Source organism: Physeter macrocephalus, chromosome 20 (assembly GCF_002837175.3).
Source record: "Physeter macrocephalus isolate SW-GA chromosome 20, ASM283717v5, whole genome shotgun sequence".
Lineage (NCBI taxonomy): Eukaryota > Metazoa > Chordata > Mammalia > Artiodactyla > Physeteridae > Physeter > Physeter macrocephalus.
The window spans coordinates 122,085-144,405 of record NC_041233.1 but is presented as its reverse complement, the minus strand read 5'-3'; the positions used below and the strand labels follow the sequence as shown (position 1 = coordinate 144,405).

Below are 22,321 nucleotides of genomic sequence, written 5' to 3'. Positions count from 1 at the left end.
TTTACCACTGTGAGGAAATCAACCCATCCAGAAAACATACATACAAGAACAAGAACATGTTGATAACTCTTGCTAAATGGCAGTTGAATGACGTCTAGCTGTAGGTGTTCAAAGGGTCCAGAAGGAGGAGGTCTGAACCCTCTGGGGACAAAATGCTTTTCCAAGGCTATGGCACTGGAAGGTCAGATAGACATTGCAGGTAGACTGTTTTTGCAATTTTGTGGAAGTCTTCCCACCAATGTCACGTCATAATTTGTATTATCTTAAATGCACTATGGTGGAGAAAGAAATTCAAAAACTGAAAAATGGGGTTTGCCAAGGAGCTGGGAAGAATCTAGTGGTGATAATGAAATAATTTATCTTACATCTGCATGGAAATAATCTCTGGATTTGTTCACTTGTGTCTGGTGTGGAGAGCACTGGTGAAGAAGGTCACAAACCATTTTTGTTTAGGTTGTTTTACTTGGTTTTTGTACCTTTGCTTGAGAGAATTATTTTCAACCAATTATTGACATTTAAATCCTTGACAAACAAAGTTGATGTGAATATCAAGTTTTCTAGTGTTTTGTTTTCTAAGGTTAATGTGACTGATCTAAAGAAATTACTTAGAAAGTAGTATTAGCTTAATGAAACTTAAATATAACCTATTCAATCATATCTCTTCATAGATTTAAAATAAATTTCTGTCTGGAGTACCTTAGCATTAATAATGTGTTAAAATATATTTCATATTATTTGCCTCTGTTTTGTTTGAGATGGTTATAACCATTTATCATTTATCTCATCTCGTTTTCTTTTCTTGCATTTTCAGCTAAAATTGACCAAGAAGTGGAGGAGAACTCACTGACAGAGACTCATAAATGGTGAGCAATTTTTTTCTTTAATGTTTGTTCTCAGAGTCGACTTAGAAAGTGCTTAGTGTGCTTCAGTTCAAGGAGTCAATCATTAGCTCAATTTTTATTCTCAAGCATAAAAGAGAAAGAAACTAATTCAATATGCACTTTGATGATACATTGGATTTCTGGCTTTTATTTTATAACTCTGGTTGACATATAAATCTGTTAAGTATCCAATTATTGTGACTAGCATAGCACCTTCTCTGTAGAATAGGATTTAGGACTGTAGAAATATAAGAGAAAGGAAGACAGCAGGAACCTATCTCAAGAAAAATGGGTGAAGGGTTTGGTTATAGGACACTACTGAGTTTCCACAGCTGGGCTGGCACCCTGAGTTCCCCTTGCATAACCCTTACTTCCAGAATGGAGGTTTGCAATCATGGGTGAGCGTAGAAAAGTGTCTCAGAAATCTGTTTCTCTGCATCAATCTTCTCCACTTCTTCTTCTCTGTGCTAGTCAGGCTTCTCCAGGAAACAGAGCCCATAGGTGTGTGTGTGTGTGTGTGTGTGTGTGTGTGTGTGTGTGTGTGTGTGTGTGTGTGTGTGTGGTGTGTGTGGTGTGTGCGGGGTGTGTGTGGTGTGTGCGGTGTGTGGGGTGTGTGTGTATGTCTGTGTGGGTGTGTCTTTGTGTGTGGTGTGTAGGGTGTGTCTGTGTGTGTGGGGTGTGTCTCTGTGTGTGTGGTGTGTGTGTGTGGTGTGTGTGTGGGGGGTATGTGTGTGTGGGGGTGTGTGGGGTTTGTGTGTGTGTGTGTGCACACCTACAGAGAGAGAGAGATTGATTTTAAGGAATTGGCTCACAGCAGGCGGGAAATTCTGCATGTTGTTGATGTTACAATCTTGAGTCGGAAAACATTCGGGAGACAGAATTCCTTCCTATTTGGGTAACCAGTCTTTTTTTCTTAATTCCCTCAACTAGATTGGATGAGGCCCATCCTCATTATGGAGGGTCATCTGCTTTTCTCAAAGTCTACTGATTTAAACGTTAATCACATCTTAAAAATACCTTCACAACAACATCTACACTGGTGTTTGACCCCCGACCAGTTACCACAGCCCAACCAAGCTGACACGTCAAATTAACCATCACAGTCGCTAAAGAAATTTGATTACTCTTGAGGGGAAAATGTTGATAAAAGAGGTTCTTTGCTATTACTTTATGAGGCAAGATCCCATATGTCTGTGAACAGATATCACATACATAATAGTTGTATTGCAGGCAAATTGGTAAACAGAATTGGCCAGTTTCTATCAAAGCGAAAACCGAGGTGAAGACCTTAAATTATAACAAGCAGGAATTTCAGTTAATTGTATGAAAGGAATTCTGGCTAAGGACAAAACTGTTAATAAAAGAGTCATCTTTATAATTTAAATAATTAACTCTGAAATTCAAAAATAAAAGTAAGAATTATGGATCCTGTGAAACATTCCTAAAAGAACTAAGTCTCTGTACCATTTCTGTAGCAATGCTGCATGCCCTGGACAGCAGTCAGTAGCAATTCTCTGCAGGAGGTGGTGTGGCCCTGACCTGTTGTGTGTGATGGCTGTGCCTTGGGTTCCAAACCCTAACCCCGGGACAGCAGTGACTACTTGACGAGGGAGAGGTGTCAGGGAAGAAGGCGTTATCCTCTACCCTTCTAGGTACTTCCGGCTGGTCTAAGAATTAAACTGACATGAGACAGATTAACAGGAGAAAATCACAGAAAAGTTTAATAACAAGTATACATGGGAGAGACCCAGGAAAACTTAAATACCACCTTCAGCTAAAGACAAAAGAGGATGTTGCGGTGGTACTGGTTTAGGACTTCAGAGGGGAGGAAGGCAATTCACAAGGAGACAGAAAAGCAGACGCTTGCTAAACCAGTGTTTGCTGGGCCAGTAGAGATGACGGGCACAGAGTGGACTGATGTGCAGGCCCTGCCAAGAGCCCCACTCCCACCCCCATATTCTTGCAGATACCTCTGCTGAAACCTCTATTCCAGGAGCAAACCCTCTATCTAAGTTCTTTAGGCAGTTAGGGGCAAGGTCAGAGTTTCTTCCTGAGTCTTTTGGTCCTTGATTGTTTTCAGCTCGAAATAATCCACATGCCCAAGAGACATTCTGGGGTGGCCTCTGCAGAATTAAGTCAGATAGTGTTTGCCAGATGCTGAGCACTTAGTAAGTGACTAATATGTTAATTGCTATGTTATTTTCACATTATTATCATAATCAGAGATTACAAAATGTTGGGTGGTGGAAGCAGAAAGCAGAGTCAGATTTCTGAATCAGGCATGTGTTTATGTGTGCGTTCTGTGTTCCTCACTGTCTCTGCTGAATCTGGGATTGGGCCACCTGGCAGCATTATTAGAGCATAGATTTTGGTGTCAGATCTGTGTATCTGCACCTGCTCCAAACTCCTGGAGCTGTGGCTCCAAGGATTTACCATAGCTTTTGAATCCATGTCCTTATCTGTGAAATAAACAATACACACATGGTGAGTGTGTAGATATCAGCTCAGAATAATTAAATTTTCCGAGTTAAATATATGTGTAGGAACCTGCCTCCTATGGGTTTTTCAAAATCCCCTTCTTTTGGATTCACCCAAACACTTAGGCTTGGGAGACTGATTTCCAGAGTGAACTCTCTTCCCAACTAACAACGGTTTCACTGGAGAAAAGGATATAAAAACAATCACTTAACATTTCTAAAACACGTTCTAAAGGCCTCCAGCAAATGGGAAATCATTCATTCAAGAAAATCTGCTACATCTTGGTGAGAACAGCTGGTGGTGGCATCTGAGTCACGGCCGTGGATGCCCCTCGGGCCTCCGGGCAGGCTGTCCTCCCCCGGCTGGGCCCAGCCCTCCAGCCGCTGTGTGCTGAGAAGTCCTGCTCTAGGCAAGCGTGTGCAGAGGATGGGGCTCCCTTCCTCAATGCACCCGCAGCTGACGGGGTGAGGCCCTACATCCTCCGGAAAGGGGGCTCCTGCTGAGCGGCTTGGGGTCCCCGCTGGGGCACATAGGCCAGCGCCCTCCTCTGGCTTCAGCTCCCGTGTGGAGCCCAGAGATACTGTCCACAGCGTTGCGGCTCCGTCTGAGGGGACCGACTCTATTGGAACAGAGGAGAATTCCATGCAGGAGGCCTCGTGGAAAGCAGTGGAGGTCTCAGTGGAGGACAATTAGGAGGACCCACAGCTCCGGGATGCAGACAGTGACCACGGGGTGGCCCAGCGAGCAGGCAGCCAAGAAGGAGCCTCCGGGGGCTGGGAAGGGTGGGCGAGGCCGCCCTCACTCACGGGCCGTCAGACCAGGGTGTGGAGAGGACTCGAGAATGTTCCCCAAGCTGTGTCCAGATCCATCGGCAGATGCAGGAAGCCCCCTGGCCGGGGGCTCCCGCACAACCTCTGACCAGCCACAGGCTGCACTGTGCGCTGTTCTGACCCAGGGCCAACTCCTAGGAAGCCAGGCTCAAAACTCAGATCAGACGCCTGTCTGCAGTCTGTCTAGTAGCCACAGAAGAAGCACACGTCATCCCCTGAGGTCATGCTGCTTCCGGGACCATGGGGACGAGCCGTGGATGCCCTCCCTCCTGCCACGCTGAGGTCTGCCACTTGGGCAGGCTGGGGGGCTTGTCCCAGGTTCCAGAGTCTCAGGTCTCCTTCGCAGGGGTGAGGCCCACTCCCACCCCCGACGCTGGGCCACCAAATGCTCTCTCCACCTACAGAAATTTTGGAACCCAAAGCCTCGGCCTTTGGACTTCCTCTTTGTGCTCTCTTTGTGCAAAAATACTTCTACCCACTCCTCACCCCCAGCCCCAGCTCCCAAAAATTTTTTAAGTGAAGCACACACACTCTCACTCTATTTGATCTCTAGATATTTGAGCTGCCTCAGCAAGGCCCTGAGGGAGGGGAGACCAGGCTCGCATATCTTCTCAGCCTTCCATCCCTTCTTTTATTTTTACTTTATTAGAGGTTATTATCTTCAATGTGTCATACTATTAAGTCAGCTGACATCCATTTGGGGGTAAGATGGTATATAGGCCTTCTACCTGGTCTGCATATTTAAGTCCCTGCTGTTAACCAAAATTTCAGAACAGAGAGCTGATTGAAATAAAAAGGTGTTTATTGGGGGTTTGTTAGGACTGCAGCCCGGAGACACAGATTCAAGAAGAATTTGAATTGTGTTCCACCGGACTGCAAAATGGGGGACGTTTATAAAGGCAGAAAACCTGCAAGGTTACTTAAATTGTCAAGAATTAGAATTGGAGCTGGCGAGAAGTAAGGGTGCTTGTTAACTAAGGATGCGTGGGATCTGAAATGGTTGCGTAGTTACAAGGGGAGAGCTTGGGACCTTAAGGGTGCAGCTGGCAAATGCTGTTCTGAATACGGCTGGTGGTGTGCTTGGACCTGGTGCAGTTCATAGAAAGTTCAGGTTCTCAGTAGGGCAGAGACCTGTCTGAGACCTGGTCCTCAGTGGCCACCTGACTCCTTTCATGAACCTCAACTGTCATTCCTCCAATCGTGATTTCAGTTTGTTGTCACAGCAGAGCTGGCCTTCCTCATTCTCCTGCCTCTGTTGGCCCTTCATTGGGGCCGTGATGTTATTACAGCTGAAAACAATTACTTTTACTTTGCACCTCACAAGATAGCAAGGGACAAATTGGTGGCAGATGTATGTGCTTTAATTTCTAGAATGGGTTGAGAGTCATTTACAGATAATTGTGATAGCTGAGTTGAGCTATAAATGTACTGGGGATATTTTTGATACCAAAATAGAAGTTCCCCAATGGTTTTGAGGCCATTTAGTGTTGCGTATTCCCACCAAGGTCGCTATGAAAGAAGGTGGCCAGTGTGGTGGCTGGACTCTGATGGTCCACCCCAAATGGCACCTGGAAAACCACGCCAAGTGTGGTTGGAAGCCTGGCTTCCTTAGCCTCCCCCCACCATCTATCAGGTTGTAGGGATGGAATACCTTGCTTTTTATAATATGCAGAGTTTCCTCAAGTGTGGGTAGTAAGAGGTCTTACTAGAAAAGCATATTTGTGTGAAAATCTGCTGTAAACTGCACAAACTTGTTATTGGCTTGCTTTGAAGAGAATTTTATACTCATTTGTCTTTATGTTTGAGTACTTAGAAAACAAAAAGTCTTGACTTTTAGTCATTTTAAAATGGATAGTGAACTCTTATCAAGAAATTAATTAGGATTCTTTTCTGTGGTAGAATATTATGTGTTTTTCAGGTCATTTTATGATTCCCTAACTAGAGAAAAATATTCAGAAGAAACAATGGTTAGTAAACTTTTAAAGCAAATTCGATCTTTTTTATATTCCATTTGATAGCATAATAGTTTTATGTGCTAATTTGTCTGTTTATTCATGCAATTTTGCTGTTAATCTGAGAAGTGGGACTTTAAGTTCCTGTTTCACATGAACAAAAATATGTAACTTTTAGATAAATAGTTTGACCAAACTCTTCAGTTCTCCCAGAAAGTAAGGCGACTGAGCAGATGAGTCTTGAACCACACACCCCAAACCCAAATCCACATCGGACAAGCGTGTTCTCATCTTCAGATGATTTCCTGGGTGAGGCAGATGGATGTCTTACAGGGTGGGCTTCACCAGAATCCTGTTCTGTCAGCTGCATCCCCACTGAATGTGTTTATTTCAGGCTCTGCTTTTATTTTCTTTTTAATTAGCATCCATAGCTTTCTTCAATTGTGGGAAAGTATCAGCACACCAAATATGATAGTTTTTATTTTCCCACAGAATTAGTCAGTGTCTGTATTGGCTCAGAGACAGAAAATGTAGCAATTCCAGATTTGTCTAATAAATGGCCATTCCTTTATATCTAAATTTAAAGAATAATGAGACTGGGAGTTATAAAATTGACTTCTCACACTCAGCGGTTCTTATTTATAAATTATGGCCAACTTCAAAATTTTCTTAGAATTTCTTCTTCTTCTTTTTTTTTATTCCATAGGTACAAACCATATTTTATGGTGAAAATGATTTTGAAATGGAAAAAGAGCAGATTTTCTTTTCTTTTTTTCTTTTTCCTTTTTAATTGAAGTATAGGATTTACAGTGTTGTGTTAGTTTCAGGTGTACAGCAAGGTGATTCAATTATACATACCTATATATTTTTTCAGATTCTTTTACCGTATAGGTTGTTACAAAGTGTTGAGTATAGTTCCCTGTGCTATACAGTACGTCCTTGTTATTTTTCTATTTTATATATAGTAGTGTGTATATGTTAATTCCAAACTCCTAATTTATCTTTCCCCCTCACTTTCCCCTTTGGCAACTATAAGTTTGTTTTCTATGTCCGTGGGTCTATTTCTGTTTTGAATATAAGTTCATTTGTATCATTTTTTTTAGATTCCACATATAAGTGATATCATATTATCTGGCTTGTGTCACTTAGTATGATAATCTCTAGGTCCATCCCTGTTGCTACAAATGGCATTATTTCATTCTTTTTTTATGGCTGAGTAATAGTCCATCATATATATGTACTACATCTTCTTTATCCATTCATTCATCAATGGACATTTAGGTTGCTTCCATCTCCTGACTATTGTAAACATTGCTGCGATGAACATTGAGGTGCATATATCTTATCAAATTATGGTTTTCTCTGTGTATCTGCCCAGGAGTGGGATTGCAGGATCATATAGTAGCTCTATTTTTAGTTTTTTAAGGAACCCTCATACTCTTTTCCATAGTGGCTGCACCAATTTACATTCCCATCAAGAACGTAGGAGGGTTCCCTTTTCTCCACACCCTCTCCAGCATTTACTGTTTGTAGATTTTCTGATGTTGGCCATTCTGACCAGTGTGAGGTGGTACCTCATTGTAGTTTTGATTTACATTTCTCTAATAATTAGAGATGAGGAGTATCTTTTCATGTGCCTTTTGGCCACCTTTTTGTCATCTTTAGGGAAATATCTATTTAGATCTTCTGCCCAGTTTTTGATTGGGTTCTTTGTTTTTTTGATATTGAGCTGTATGAGCTGTTTGTATATTTTGGAGATTAATCTCTTGTCAGTGTATCATTTGCAAATACTTTATCCCATTCTGTGGGCTGTCTTTTTGTTTGGTTTATCATTTCCTTTGCTGTGCAAAAGCTTTTAAGTTTAATTAGGTCCCACTTGTTTATTTTTGCTTTTATTTCCTTTGCTTTAGGAGACGGATCCAAAAAGATATTGCCACAGTTTATGTCAAAGAGTGGTCTGCCTGTGTTTTCCTTTAGGAGTATAATGGTTTCTGGTATTACATTTAGGCCTTTAATTGATATTGAGTTTATTTTTGTGTGTGGTGCAAGAGAATGTTGTAATTTCATTCTTTTACATGTAACTGTCCAGTTTTCTCAGCACCACTTATTTAAGAGACTGTCTTTTCTCCATAGTATATTCTTGCCTCCTTTGTCATAGATTAATTGACCATAAGCACATGGGCTTATTTCTGGGCTGTCTATTCTGTCCCGTTGATGTACGTGTCTGTTTTTTGCCAGTACCATACTGTTTAGATTACTGTAGCTTTGTAGTATAGTCTGAAGTCAGGGTGTCTGATTCCTCCAGCTCTGTTTTTTTTTCTCAAGATTGCTTTGGCTACTTGGAGTCTTTGTGTTTCCATACAAATTTAAAAACTTTTTGTTCTAGTTCTGTGAAAAATGCACTTGGTAATTTGATAGGGATTGCATTGATAGGTCTGTGTTTATCTGGCTTAGGCTGGCATACCAGGCAGGCTGCAGCCTGGTATTAAAACTGAAATGATAGGGAATATCTTTGTAAAACCCCCAAACAATTACATCATTCTATTAACAATATTGATAAAGTAAAGCAAAGTTGCAGTTTGTATTTTCCAATTGGGATTTTTTTGTTAACTACTTGAAGTCCTGCCAGGAGGGTTACCAGTTGGAGGCCTGCAGGAGGAAGGCTTCCAGGGGAAATTGGAGAAAACTGTCTCACACCTTCCACTCTCAGGCCTTGGTGTGCATTTTAGGTGCAGCAATTTTCTTTGGACAAAGGGGTTTTCTTCTGTAGCTACATTATTCAACTTTTTATAAAACCCACTGACTTTCAACAGTGTGGGGCCCACTGACACCCTGTGCAGATTTGCTGGCCTTTGTCAGTTATAAAAAATATTCTGAAGTGGTAGTCTCTACTGAATTTTTTAATGTTTTAGCTTTTATGCATTCTGAATAGAACGACTTCAGGACCTTCTGCTTTAGAGAATTTGGTATGTTTCCTTTCAGTTTTGGTTTGTAATTATAAAGGGGAGAAATGCATCAAATAATTTCTGCCCTTTTGCAAAGTTTTGTTTTAAAAATGGAAAATTTCCAGGCTTCCCTGGTGGCGCAGTGGTTGTGCGTCCGCCTGCCGATGCAGGGGAACCGGGTTCGCGCCCTGGTCTGGGAGGATCCCACATGCCGCGGAGCGGCTGGGCCCGTGAGCCATGGCCGCTGAGCCTGCGCGTCCGGAGCCTGTGCTCCGCAATGGGAAAGGCCACAACAGTGAGAGGCCCGCGTACCGCAAAAAAAAAAAAAAAAAAAAAAAAAAAAGGAAAATTTCCTGTTGTATAGGGTCGATAAAATCTTCCCCACTCCAATATTTTAAAATATATTTGGGCCTAGTCTAGGCTAAAGTGTTTCCAGAAGCTAAGTTCTCCAAGTGTGTCCAGAAGCTAAGTTCTCCAACTTAAAAGAGGTTACAACTCCTAAAGTTTTGTCCTGTGTGAGCAAGAAGAAGAGGAGTGAAGTCGCCACATTTTTATTAAAGATTCTGATCCCTGTGTTCTTGCAGGGTGTGGGGAGGATGAAGACCCAAGAGAGTACACACTGTTTTGCCCACTGTTTTGTATTTTAGAGAATAGAAAGTAGTAGAAAAGATAAGGGATAATAATTTAAGATAACAGGTGTATTCAACCATATCATGATTCCAATCTATTAAGGTTGTACATTTTGAGAAACTATGCTTCTAGCATAGTAGATGTTCTAGGAAAAAAACAGTTGACTAAAAGTAGTCACTTTCTGATTGAAGGAAAAGATTTTTCTGGGTAGAATGAAACTAAGAGAAAAATGAAACAGTTATAGGTGACTTTATCTGTAGACATATTTCATAAGGCAAATTAGAAATCTTCTTTAGAAGATTGTCGTTAGAGGGGAAAATTTGGTTACAATTTATAGAGAACCACCTTAAATTAAGTAAAACCCCCAAAGGATTTCTCAGAGGCCTCCAGAATCCAAGGTAAAGGGAAATAGCCTCAGGGGGATGGGAACCAGGCAGGGGTGAGTGCAGGGCCCAGTCCCTGACCAGGTTAGAGTGGAGTGGTTAGCAAATCCTGGTTCCACTTTTTTTTAAGTTATCTGATTTGGGGAAATTTATTGAAACTCTGTACCTCCATTTCCTCATTTCTAAAATGAGAAGAATAATAGAATAGTGCCTGGCACAATGTAATTACCTGATATTCTTCTCACTTCATGATGTTTACCGTGCGGACCTGCCACTAGTGACCCAAGTCTGAATTTTCTCTGTAGCTATTATTGCAGATTCTCAAAAGGGTGGATCTGATTGACTTCCAGACAGGTGGCACGGGCTCGAGAAGTTCAGCTCAGGCTATGAGTGCAGCAAGTCTTCTAAGGCTAAGAAACAACGGCACGTTGACTTGGGGGTGTGGGTAGTGTACCAATAAGGATTAAAAAGAGATAGTTTTGTGACTGGTGAATGACCTTTTATAGGTTGACTTTTTCTTTGTGGGAACTTTTATATCATAAACCACATCATCTCACTTTGTGACTACAGTTGCATACATCAGATGTGAGTAAACTTATATGAAAAGCAGCATGAAGAATTGTTTTGCGTGGTTTGCTCACCATTTGTCCTGAGAGGCAACATAGTTATGGGCTTAGACCAGTGGAATTTATAGCTGCATTTACCGTGCAAACTTTGCGTCAGAGTTGGAGGGAAACCACTGCATAGATTCTGGCCCCACTGAAGTTGTGCGTCTGCAGGAAGCATCCAGGAGGAAGACAGCAACACTCCTAGGCCAACCGCAGGCTCATCTGTCTTTCTGATCTCTGTTTTCTTCATTTGTGTGGGTGGTCAAAGCGGTCAAGTAGATACTGTATTTAACACAGTAGCTAAACATGCAGTAGATATACAACACACACAGCTTTTTCCCCAGAGGGTATGCATTTGTTTACTTTTCAAACAGCACTTTCTTTCAAAGGTCCAAGGTTTTCCCAGGTCCTCTCCTCCCCGCTCCTTCCCCAAGCAATATCAGCGCACCCAGGTAAGACCACACGCCCTGCTCCTGGCCACAGAGACTCCTAAGGAGAAACGTTAGCATATTTGCAATGAAAATACATTTTAATCCCTCTGGTAATACTGTGGTGTGGAAATTTGCATCTATAATGATTTTTGAAGGAGTAAGAGTATTATTGGCACATCAGTCCCTAGATTAGCATGAATGATGCAGGTTGCTTCCCAAAAGTTGCCTAACCTTAGTGTGTATTCTTTAACCCACTAAAACATTTCCCCAAGTGACTGGGGATTATTTTTAAAGTTATGAAAATATATCTTCATAAAATAATCATAAAGTCTTTTTGGTTTTGTTTGTAGTCTTTACATTTTTTAGCAATAAAATCATTAGTACTTCTGGGAAAAAAATCATGAATTGTTGAAAATTCTTTGATTTAATGATATTGAATTCAATTTTAAAAAATGAGAATTCAATTTAAAAAAATGAGAATATATGACATTGGTTTTTAAAATTGGTCTAAAAGACCTGTAAGAAAGTAGGCAAGAAGATTCTTGACTTTGAGTTACTCACCATCGAGAATCCACCAGAAAGAGGGCAAGGAGAGATAAAAAAAAGGCAACAGGAGATTGGAAAATAATTTCCGTAAACAGAAAAAAAAGGGAAAACTAGAAATAGGACGTGATAAAGACACTGCACTAAACATAAAGCACATCATCTCACTTTGTGACTACATAAAACGTATTTTTTTCTTGTTTTATTCTAGGGTGTGGTGAGTCAATATCTAGTAGAGTGTCTTATCACATGTTCTTTTTTTATGACCTGAAACTTAGACCTCACTCTTTTGAAATTGATTTCATTTCAAGCATTCGGTGACAACTGAAAGCATGGTTGCATATTGGTAACACAGGTACTCTGTAGTCATTTATTTAGAGAACTTGAAATATAGGCCCATTAACGAATAACCAGAAAATTATTGCTTCTGATATTTCAAACTGTGAATCAACGTGCTCCTATAACCAAAAGAAAGAGATCAAAGCCCCTTTGTACCTCCAAGTCTACCCTTTAAAATGGAGCTGCTTTTTCTTCACTTGAAGATCCTCAGATGCTCCAGTGATGTCTTAAGAGAAACAGTGCCTTACAGGTTGACATACATATTTTTAAAATCTGTGTTAAGGACCTTTTAATTCCTGTCCTTACTCATGAATTTAAAAATACAAGTCTCATCTTTTTCAAAGCTCACGCAGCTTATCTTTCCTTTTTCCCTTTGGTTACATTCCACATGTTCCTGGTTAGATAAGGATAAATAAAGATAATACTTCAAACCTACCAACTTCATCTGAAATATGTGTTTTATCAACTCTGCTATTTAAGTGGCTGAGCCATGTTCTCAGATACAGACTGTCAGAATTTGGACCTCATGTTAAAAGCAGCCTCTACAGTTAGAGTATATATTTGCATAGGACATTTTACATTTTCATGCTGTTAAAAGTGCTTTCCTTACACGGTACCTGTAGAAAAATGTGAGGTTCTATTTTAATGGATTATGAGATCTAATTTCCTCATATAAATCCCTGGGGAGAGGGGAGAATCTCTTCCCTAACCTCCCCAATAACTTGCACACACACAGTTATTCAGCATTATAATATTTGTGTAAACTCTATGAATTATCTTGCATTGTAGCATTTTAATAGAAATGACCAGATAATAAGGATAACAAGTAGCAAGAGGTTAAAATAGTCATAAATGTCCTTATTGCTTTGCTAAATCTGCAGTTGTTAAATATTTCTATGTTGATTTAAGATGATGGCATTTTTTTCATAACCTATAATACATTTCAAGGTCAGAATGTACTAGGAATATAAGGGGATGCATATCTAAGTAATTTTTTATGTTAAAACGTTTTAAAAAATCAGTAACCACAAATAACTACACACTCTAGTACTATTTTGATAAAAAAATTTAAAAGAAAACTAAATGTCAAAATCCAGAAATTGGTAGCTTATTTCAAGTATAATGTTTATCATTTGATGCAGAATAAATTTAGTGATGTTAATTGTAAGATTTATAGAACAACAGGTGAAGGATGGGACATCATGTTTCCCAGATAATAATTCATAAATTAGAAAAAAAGAGAAGGTTTGCTGTTAGCTGATACACAACATATAAGCATAAGTATAAAAGGATACTGATATTTTAAAAATTGTTATTTCTTAATTCCATCCTAAAAAAGACATATTTAGGTGCCAGCTCAGAAGCAAAACACTGCCTTTAAGATTTTCTGTTTGCAGTTTCTCACTGGCTAAATCTAGGAATCTGAAAAATTGACAGTCAGTGACAGAGCAGCAAAATGCAGGCATTTTGAAATAGTGAACAAGGTGTTAGCATTCAGAAGGGGAAAACCAACCTTAGGAGAGTGAGATTCTGCCAGAAGTAGATTTAGATTTCTAGATTTCTGCCTCAGGCCATTAACCAAATAAATTGCAAAAGGATTAAGGAAATAAACATTAAAGTTGAAACTTTAACCAGAAGAAAATAATGGGAAATACTTATAGGGTTTAAAATTGGGAGAAGCTTTCCAAGCATGGTAGCCACAGAATATCAATGTTTATTTCTATTTTGTTACGATTTCTAAGTTATCTATTTTTTGTTGTTGTTCTTCTAAGTAACAAATTTCAGAGGATAGGTAGTCAAGTTAGTTTAGGAAAGTTTCTTCAGCTTGTTTGTTATTCTTATATTTTCCAGGCATACATTGCTTCTCTGGTTCATTTCGCTTTTGATCAATTTTCATTTCTCCAATGTAGACGGAGTTGGAAAAGTCAATTAGTACCACCAGACTTGTAACAAAAAGCAGCCACCTCCTGCCCCACCCTTCCTTACACCCATTTACCTTTCTCTTAGCTGTTTCCCCTCGTATTTTCTGTGATATTTCTCAATAATAGCCTTGTACGGCTACTTCATTATTTATTTATTTAGCCATTATCTATTAATTTACCATAAAGGTAGGTGAAGTTTTAACTCACTTTGTTACCAAACCAAGCTTGTGTCAGCTCACCAATGCACAGCAAAGTCAATCTACTGACACCGGGTTGTGAAGAAGGAAAGTAGAACATTTATTGCAGGCGCCAAGAAAGGAGAACAGGCAGGTCATGCTCAAAGGACCTGAACTCCCTGATGGCTTTCAAAGCAGGCTTTCAAAGCCACATTAGGGGTAACAGTCGCAGGGTACGTGTTCATGTCATGGACATTCTACTGGTGATGAGGTAACAGGATGATGTTTTGAGAATCTCCATCATCAGTCTTCTGGCTCCAGTCAGTCTGGGGTCTACAGGCTTGTGGTCAGCATGTAGTTACCATCCTCCACTGGGTGGGATCTTAGTTCCTACAGAACAACTGGAGGATATACATCAAGATGTTCTGTATAGCCCCCTGAGGAGGCACTAAGGGTCCTGTGACTCTGAGTTATGGCTGAACTGCTCTTCATGCTATTATTTTTCTTGCTTGACTGCTTTTCCTTTGTTTCTGCATTTTCTCACTTCTCTAATCATTCACTACTTGAGTCTCCTCCTTGCAACTCAGTTATTGAATTCTTCATCTCTGTTTGGTTCTTTATATTTTCTAAATCTCTGTTGAAAACTAACTTCTCACCTTGTTCATCCAGTCTTCTCCCAAGTTCTTTGGTCATTACTTTCATTACCTTGAACTCTTTATCAAGTAGGTTGCCTATCTCCACTTCACTTAATTCTTCTGGGGTTTTATGTTTTCCTTCATTTGGAACATGTTCCTCTGTCACCTCATTTTGCCTAATTTGCTGTTTTTACTTCTATGTATCTGGTAGGTTGGTTACATTTCCTGACCTGGGAGAAGTGACCTTTTGTAGGAAATATCCTGTGGGTCCCAGCAGCACACTCCCCTCTGGACACCAGAGCTATATGTTCTAGGGATGCCCCTATTGGGCTGCATTGGTCCTTCTGTTGTGGCAGGCTGACTATTGTGGGTGGTCTCATAGGTGTGGCTGGACCCTGATCCCTTTGATTGCCAGGCCCTGCCTTCTGCTGAGGCTGCTGGCTTGTTGATGGGTGGGGCTCTGGCCCAGGGACTTCTGGTGTGTGTGGCCCCCCTCTAGTGCAGGTGGCCATGACGAAGCTGTAGATGTCTGCTCAGATCCTGTGTCCCATACCTCTCGAAATGCCTGGATATTTCCTTTTATCCCTGAGAAGTAACTGCAGAGCCCTTTGGAAAAGGACTGAGGGCATCAGTACAGTACATGCTCCCCACAGTGTTTCAGGGTCATCACTTTTGTCTGTGGGTTCTGGACCTGAAATCAGCACAATTCCAGGAACTGAGCAAGGGATCTTGACAATTTATTAAAGCAACTGCCCTCATCCTCCTGTTCCTCTATTCTTGCCCTTTTCTTTGGTTGTAGATGTTAAGCAATGTCTTTTTTTTTTTTTTTTTTTTTTTTTTTTGCCTCTAAGGATACCATGATCTAGTAACCATCTCCACACTCCCTATAGGGAAGAACCCCTGTCAGTCACGATGATAACTGTGATCCCCAGGCTTCTGGCCACTGGGCTTCACCATTGGCCCCTGTACTTCTGGGCTCCATCATCCCCATGGATTTGAATGGCCTCAGCTGTGATCTTGCCTACTGGCTTCCCTGGCCCACAGCACAGAGCAACATCAGCGCCCCTGTTGCCAGTGCATTCTTGACAGCCTTGATGTGTCGTGGCCCTCTGGGACCTCCCGTGGAGTACTCCTTTGCTCAGTGTTCTGGACTCGTGTGATACAGGCATGCCCACAGCCCTCAGCCTCTTCACTCCCTGCTCTGCCATTGTCCAAGACAGCTGAGCCATGCCTGCTCTCCTCTGCCTTGGCCATTGCTTACTCTAGGCCTGTAAGAGCCACCCTCAACTCCTGCCACTACACGTGGCTAATTCTTGCAGCAACTTGGATGTATAATCTCTTCTCCTACATCAGGTCTAGCACTTGCCTAGCTGAGGTGCTCACCTTTACTAGAGAAGAGTGGGGCCCCTCTACAAACTCTTGATAGCTTCAGGGATCTGTAGGGGTGACTGTCAGTTATCTTCATCGCTTCTTTTGGGATCCCAGGTTTTCCCAGCCAGGGTCTGACTTTAGCTTAGCAGACCTGCTTGGCTGTGCATCTAAATGTCTCTGGAACTCTTCAGCCTGGCTGTTAGATCTTCTTTTTGTTGTGCAGCTGTTTCTGTTCTCTCACTACAGGTGACAACTGCCTCTTTCCAAACCACCAAGTTGCCCCTTGTCTTTAACTGTCTGTTAAGCCCACGGCCTCTCATTATCCCTCTGCAGGGTGTCAATCCAACCTAGCCGTAGTCAGCCAATTCCGCTGTCTATGTGGCATTGTTCTCACCATGTCTTCAGTAGCCTGAATCATCACACCTGCGAGGACATTCCCACACAAGGATATTTTTGTAGGCCACCTCGGTGATATTTTTAGCAGTTCATAGCCTCCAATGTGCCAGGGTCCGCCCCACATGCCACCCAGGACAGTGGAGTGGTGACTGAATCTGTCCCAGACCTCAACTTACTGCTTGTTTTCTCAGGCTCCTTGTGGCTCCACTTATGTTATTTCAGGTTCTCCAAGAAGCAGGTGCCAAGACTGGACTTATTGGGAAAAACAGGAAGGGATCCAGAAGACGGTAGGGCGGCTGTTACACCTGGATGCAGGTCCAGGTCCCGTGGAGGAGAGGGAAGGAAGGAAGACTGGATAGCAAAAGTCTCAGACTGCAGTGCAGTTACCAGAAAGTTTTGGCAAAGCCGATTGGAAGTCCTTCAGCCAAGTTCGCCTTTGAGAGGAGCCTTGTGTCCCCTAGGGTGGCACCGGCACCAGCACCCGGCTGTGTTCACTCACTGACTGGGGGCAACCCTGGGCCTCTGTGTAAGTGAAATGGCTGACCCCAGAGCACAGCAGCCGAAGCCCTCAGTCACTTTCGTTTTCCTCAGTTGGAACCTAGGAGATCTGAAAGATGTGTACTCGTGGCTGCCATAGACATGATACATTTTATTTCTCCTATTTTTAATACCTTTAAATTAACAAATATTTAATATTTTTGTCCCTTCTCAAAATAATATGACACCTTCAAATTATTTAACTTTTCTCACCACCACAAGTTGTTGATCAGTATTTTAGGTCTGTGTGTGTGTGTGTGAGTGTGTGTGTGTGTAACGTGACATCTGTGTTTAGGTTCCTTTTGTTTGTTTTTTGCATAAAAACGTCCAGCTGTTCCAGCAGCATTTGTTGAAAAGACTGTCATTTCTCCATTGAGTTGCCTTTGTTCCTTTTTCAAAGATCAGTCAACTATATTTGTGAGCCTACTTCTGGACACTCTATTCTGTTTCATTGAGTACATGTCTACTCTTTCTCTAATAATACCACACTGTCCCGCTTTATAGTGAGTCTTAAAATTGGGTAATGTGAGGGCTTCAACTTTGTTTTTCTTCTTCAGTATTGTGATGGCTATTCCAGGTCTATTTCCTCTTCCATATAAACTTTAGAATCAGTTTGTCAATATCCACAAAATAACTTGTTAGGATTTTTATTGGAATTACATGAATCAAATTAAGTTGGGAAGAACTAGCATCTTTACAATATTGACTATTCCTACCCATGTTCATAGACTAGCTCTCCATTTATTTAGACCTTATTTGATTTTTTTATCAGAGTTTTGTAATTTTCCTCATAGATCTTATATCTGTAATTAGATTTATACCTTAGTATTCCATGTTTTTTGTGCTATAGTAAATTATATTTTTTTAATTTCAAAACTTAATTGTTCAATGCTGGTGTATAAGAAAGCAATTGACTTTTGTATATTGACCTGTATCCTTCAACCTTCCTATATTTGTTTATAAGTTCCAGGAATTATTTTGTAGATTCTTTGGCATTTCTATATAAACATATTCATCTGTAAATAAAGACAGTTTTATTTCTCCCCTCCCAATCTGTATACCTTTTATTTACTTTTCTTGTCTTATTTCATTAGCTACGACTTCCAGTATGGTGCAAATAGAAGTGAAAGAGAGGGCACCATAGCCTTATTACCATTCTTAGGAGGAAAGCATTCAGCCTCTTACTATTCAGTATGGTGTTAGCTCTAGGGCTTTTTGTAGATGTTCCTCCTCAATTCAAGGACGTTCTCTATTCCTAGTTTGCTGAGAGTTTTTATCATGGTGTTAGATTTTGTAAAATGTTTTCCCTGAATCAGTTGATATCATTACATGATTTTTTTCCTTTAGCTTGTTGATGTGGTAGATTACATTTTTATATTTGAATATTGAACCCATCTTTCATAAGTAGAATAAACATCACTTGTGGTGTAAAACTCTTTTTATTCATGTTGAGTTCTATTTGCTAGTATTTTGTTGAGAATTTTTGTATCTATGGTCAAGAGACATATTGGCCTGTACTTTTTTTCTTGTAATGTCTTTATCTTGTTTTGGTATTATACAATTGCTGGCCATATAGAATGAATTAGGAATTCTTTCTTCTGCTTCTAATTTCTGGAAGAGATTTATCTTTTCTATAAAGATTTGGTAGAAAACTCACTAGAGAAACCACCTAGATCTTATGGTTTCTTTTTGGAAGGTTATTAATTATTGACTTAATTTCTTTAATAGATGGAGATGTCTGAAGAAAGTTTTAGTAGCTGATGTCGTTCAAAGAATTGATTCATTTTATCTAAGTTATCAAAATTGTTGGCAAAGAATTATTCATAACATTCCTTTAAATGTCCATGGGACTAATAGTGATAACCCTTCTTTCATTATTTACATTACTAATTTGTGCTTTTTTCTCTTATTTCTTTAGTTAACCTGACTAAAGGTTAATCAATTTTATTGATGTTTTCCAAAAATCAGCTTTTTGTTTTGCTGATTTTTCTCCATTGTTTTTCTTTTTTTCAATTTCATTTATATCTGCTCTAATTTTTATTTCTTTTCTTCTGCTTGCTTTGGGCTTAAATCGTATTTTTTACTCTAGCTCTGTAAGGTGGAATCTTATTGATCTTAGAAGTTTCTTCTTTTCTAAGAACATTTTATGCTATAAATTTTCACCTGAGTTCTGCTTTGACTACATCCTACAAATTTTGATATGGTGTACTTACAGTTCAAAACATTTTCTAATTTCCCTTGAGACATTTTCTTTGACCTGTGAATTGTTTAGAAATGATTTGGAGGCTTTGGAATCTGGGTAAGATGACAGAGTAGGAAGACACTGAGCTTACTTCCTGCCATGGGCACACCAAAATTACAGCTATTTACAGAACATCTACTGATGAGAAAAACTGAAAGATGAGGAGAAAAGAGCTTCTACAACTAAAGATATAAAGAGGGAGCCACAAAGAGTCAGGTAGGAGGGGCAGAGATGCAGTATAGTCAAGACCCATACCCCCGAGTGGGTGACCTCAAAGAGGAGGATAATTACAATGGCAGAGGTTTTCCCCAAAGAGTAAGGAGACCAAGCCCCATCCTGGGTTCCCCAGCCTGGGGCTCCTGCACCAACAAGACAAGCCCCCAAAATGTTTGGCTTTTTTTTTTTAACATCTTTATTGGAGTATAATTGCTTTACAATGGTGTGTTAGTTTCTCCTTTACAACAAAGTGAATCAGTTATACATATACATATGTTCCCATATCTCTTCCCTCTTGCGTCTCCCTCCCTCGCACCCTCCCTATCCCATGCCTCTAGGTGATCACAAAGCACCAAGCTGATCTCCGTGTGCTATGCGGCTGCTTCCCACTAGCTATCTATTCTACGTTTGGTAGTGTATATATGTCCATGCCACTCTCTCACTTTGTCACAGCCGACCCTTCCACCTCCCCATATCCTCAAGTCCATTCTCTAGTAGGTCAGCATCTCCATTCCCACCTTATCCCTAGGTTCTGCATGACCTTTTTTTTTTCTTAGATTCCATACATATGTGTTAGCATACAGTATTTGTTTTTCTCTTTCTGACTTACTTCACTCTGTATGAGAGACTCTAGGTCCATCCACCTCACTACACTACCGGTAAAGTCTTCATGACATTTTTTTTCCTTAGATTCCATATATATGTGTTAGCATACGATATTTTTTTGGTCCTCTTGACTTACTTCACTCTGTATGACAGACTCCAGTTCTATCCACCTCATTACAAATAACTCCGTTTCATTTCTTTTTGTGGCTAATATTCCATCGTATATATGTGCCACATCTTCTTTATCCATTCATCTGTTGATGGACACTTAACATGCTTCCATGTCCTGGCTATCGTAAATAGAGCTGCAATGAACATTTTGGTACATGACTCTTTTTGAATTATGGTTTTCTCAGGGTATATGCCAGGTAGTGGGATTGCGGGTTCGTATGGTAGTTCTATTTGTAGTTTTTTAAGGAAACTCCATACTGTTCTCCATAGTGGCTGTATCAATTGACATTCCCACCAGCAGTGCAAGAGTGTTCCCTTTTCTCCACACCCTCTCCAGCATTTATTGTTTCTAGAGTTTTTGATGATGGCCATTCTGACCGGAGTGAGATGATATCTCATTGTAGTTTTGATATGCATTTCTCTAATGACTAATGATGTTGAGCATTCTTTCATGTGTTTTTTGGCAATCTGTATACTTCTTTAGAGAAATGTCTATTTAGTTCTTCTGCCCATTTTTGGATTGGGTTTTTTTTTTTTGTTATTGAGCTGCATGAGTTGCTTATAAATTTTGGAGATTAATCCTTTGTCAGTTGCTTCAATTGAGCTGCATGTGTGGCTTCTAAATTTTGGATATGAATCCTTTGTCAGTTGCTTCATTTGCAAATATTTTCTCTCGTTCTGAGGGTTGTCTTTTGGTCTGGTTTATGGGATCCTTTGCTGTGCAAAAGCTTTGAAGTTTCATTAGGTCCCATTTGTTTCTTTTTGTTTTTATTTGCATTTCTCTAGGAGATGGGTCCAAAAGGATCTTGCTGTGATTTATGCCATAGAGTGTTCTGCCTATGTTTTCCTCTAAGAGTTTGATAGTGTCTGGCCTTACATTTAGATCTTTCACCCATTTTGAGTTTATTTTTGTGTGTGGTGTTAGGGAGTGTTCTAATTTCATACTTTTACATGGAGCTGTCCAGTTTTCCCAGCACCACTTATTGAAGAGGCTGTCTTTTCTCCACTGTATATTCTTGCCTCCTTTTTCAAAGCTAAGGTGACCATATGTGCGTGGGTTTATCTCTGGGCTTTCTATCCTTTTCCTTTGTTCCATATTTGTGTTTTTGTGCCAGTACCATACTGTCTTGATTACTGTAGCTTTGTAGTATAGTCTGAAGTCAGGGAGCCTGATTCCTCCAGCTCCATTTTTCTTTCTCAAGATTGCTTTGGCTATTTGGGGTCTTTTGTGTTTCCATACAAATTGTGAAATTTTATGTTTTAGTTCTGTGAAAAATGCCGATGGTAGTTTGATAGGGATTGCATTGAATCTGTAGATTGCTTTAGGTAATAGAGTCATTTTCACAATGTTGATTCTTCCAATCCAAGAACATGGTATATCTCTCCATCTATTTGTATCATCTTTAATTTCTTCATCAGTGTCTTATAATTTTCTGCATACAGGTCTTTTGTCTCCTTATGTAGGTTTACTCCTAGATATTTTATTCTTTCTGTTGCAATGGTAAATAAGAGTGTTTTCTTAATTTCACTTTCAGATTTTTCATCATTAGTGTATAGGAATGCCGGAGATTTCTGTGCATTCATTTTGTATCCTGCCAGTTTACCAAATTCATTGATTAGCCCTAGTAGTTTTCTGGTAGCATCTTTAGGATTCTCTATGTAGAGTATCTTGTCATCTGCAAACAGTGACAGCTTTACTTCTTCTTTTCCGATTTGGATTCCTTTTATTCTTTTTGTTCTCTGATTGCTGTGGCTAAAACTGCCAAAACTATGTTGAATAAGACTGGTGAGAGTGAGCAACCTTGTCTTGTTCCTGATCTTATTGGAAATGGTTTCAGTTTTTCACCATTGAGGACGATGTTGGCTGTGGGTTTGTCATATATGGCCTTTATTATATTGAGGAAAGTTCCCTCTCTGCCTACTTTCTGCAGGGTTTTTATCATAAATGGGTGTTGAATTTTGTCAAAAGCTTTCTCTGCATCTATTGAGATGATCATATGGTTTTTCTCCTTCAATTTGTTAATATGGT

General features: G+C 40.1%; 1 protein-coding gene across 1 annotated transcript in view; it reads left to right on the top strand.

The window, feature by feature from the left end:
- Positions 1 to 22,321, top strand: part of FMN2 (formin 2) — a 315,875-nt gene that overhangs the window by 239,386 nt on the left and 54,168 nt on the right. Inside the window, exon 20 of the mRNA XM_024131954.2 lies at positions 812 to 863. Within this exon, the coding sequence (XP_023987722.1) occupies positions 812 to 863 (52 nt within the window). The remainder of the gene's footprint in view (positions 1 to 811; positions 864 to 22,321) is intronic.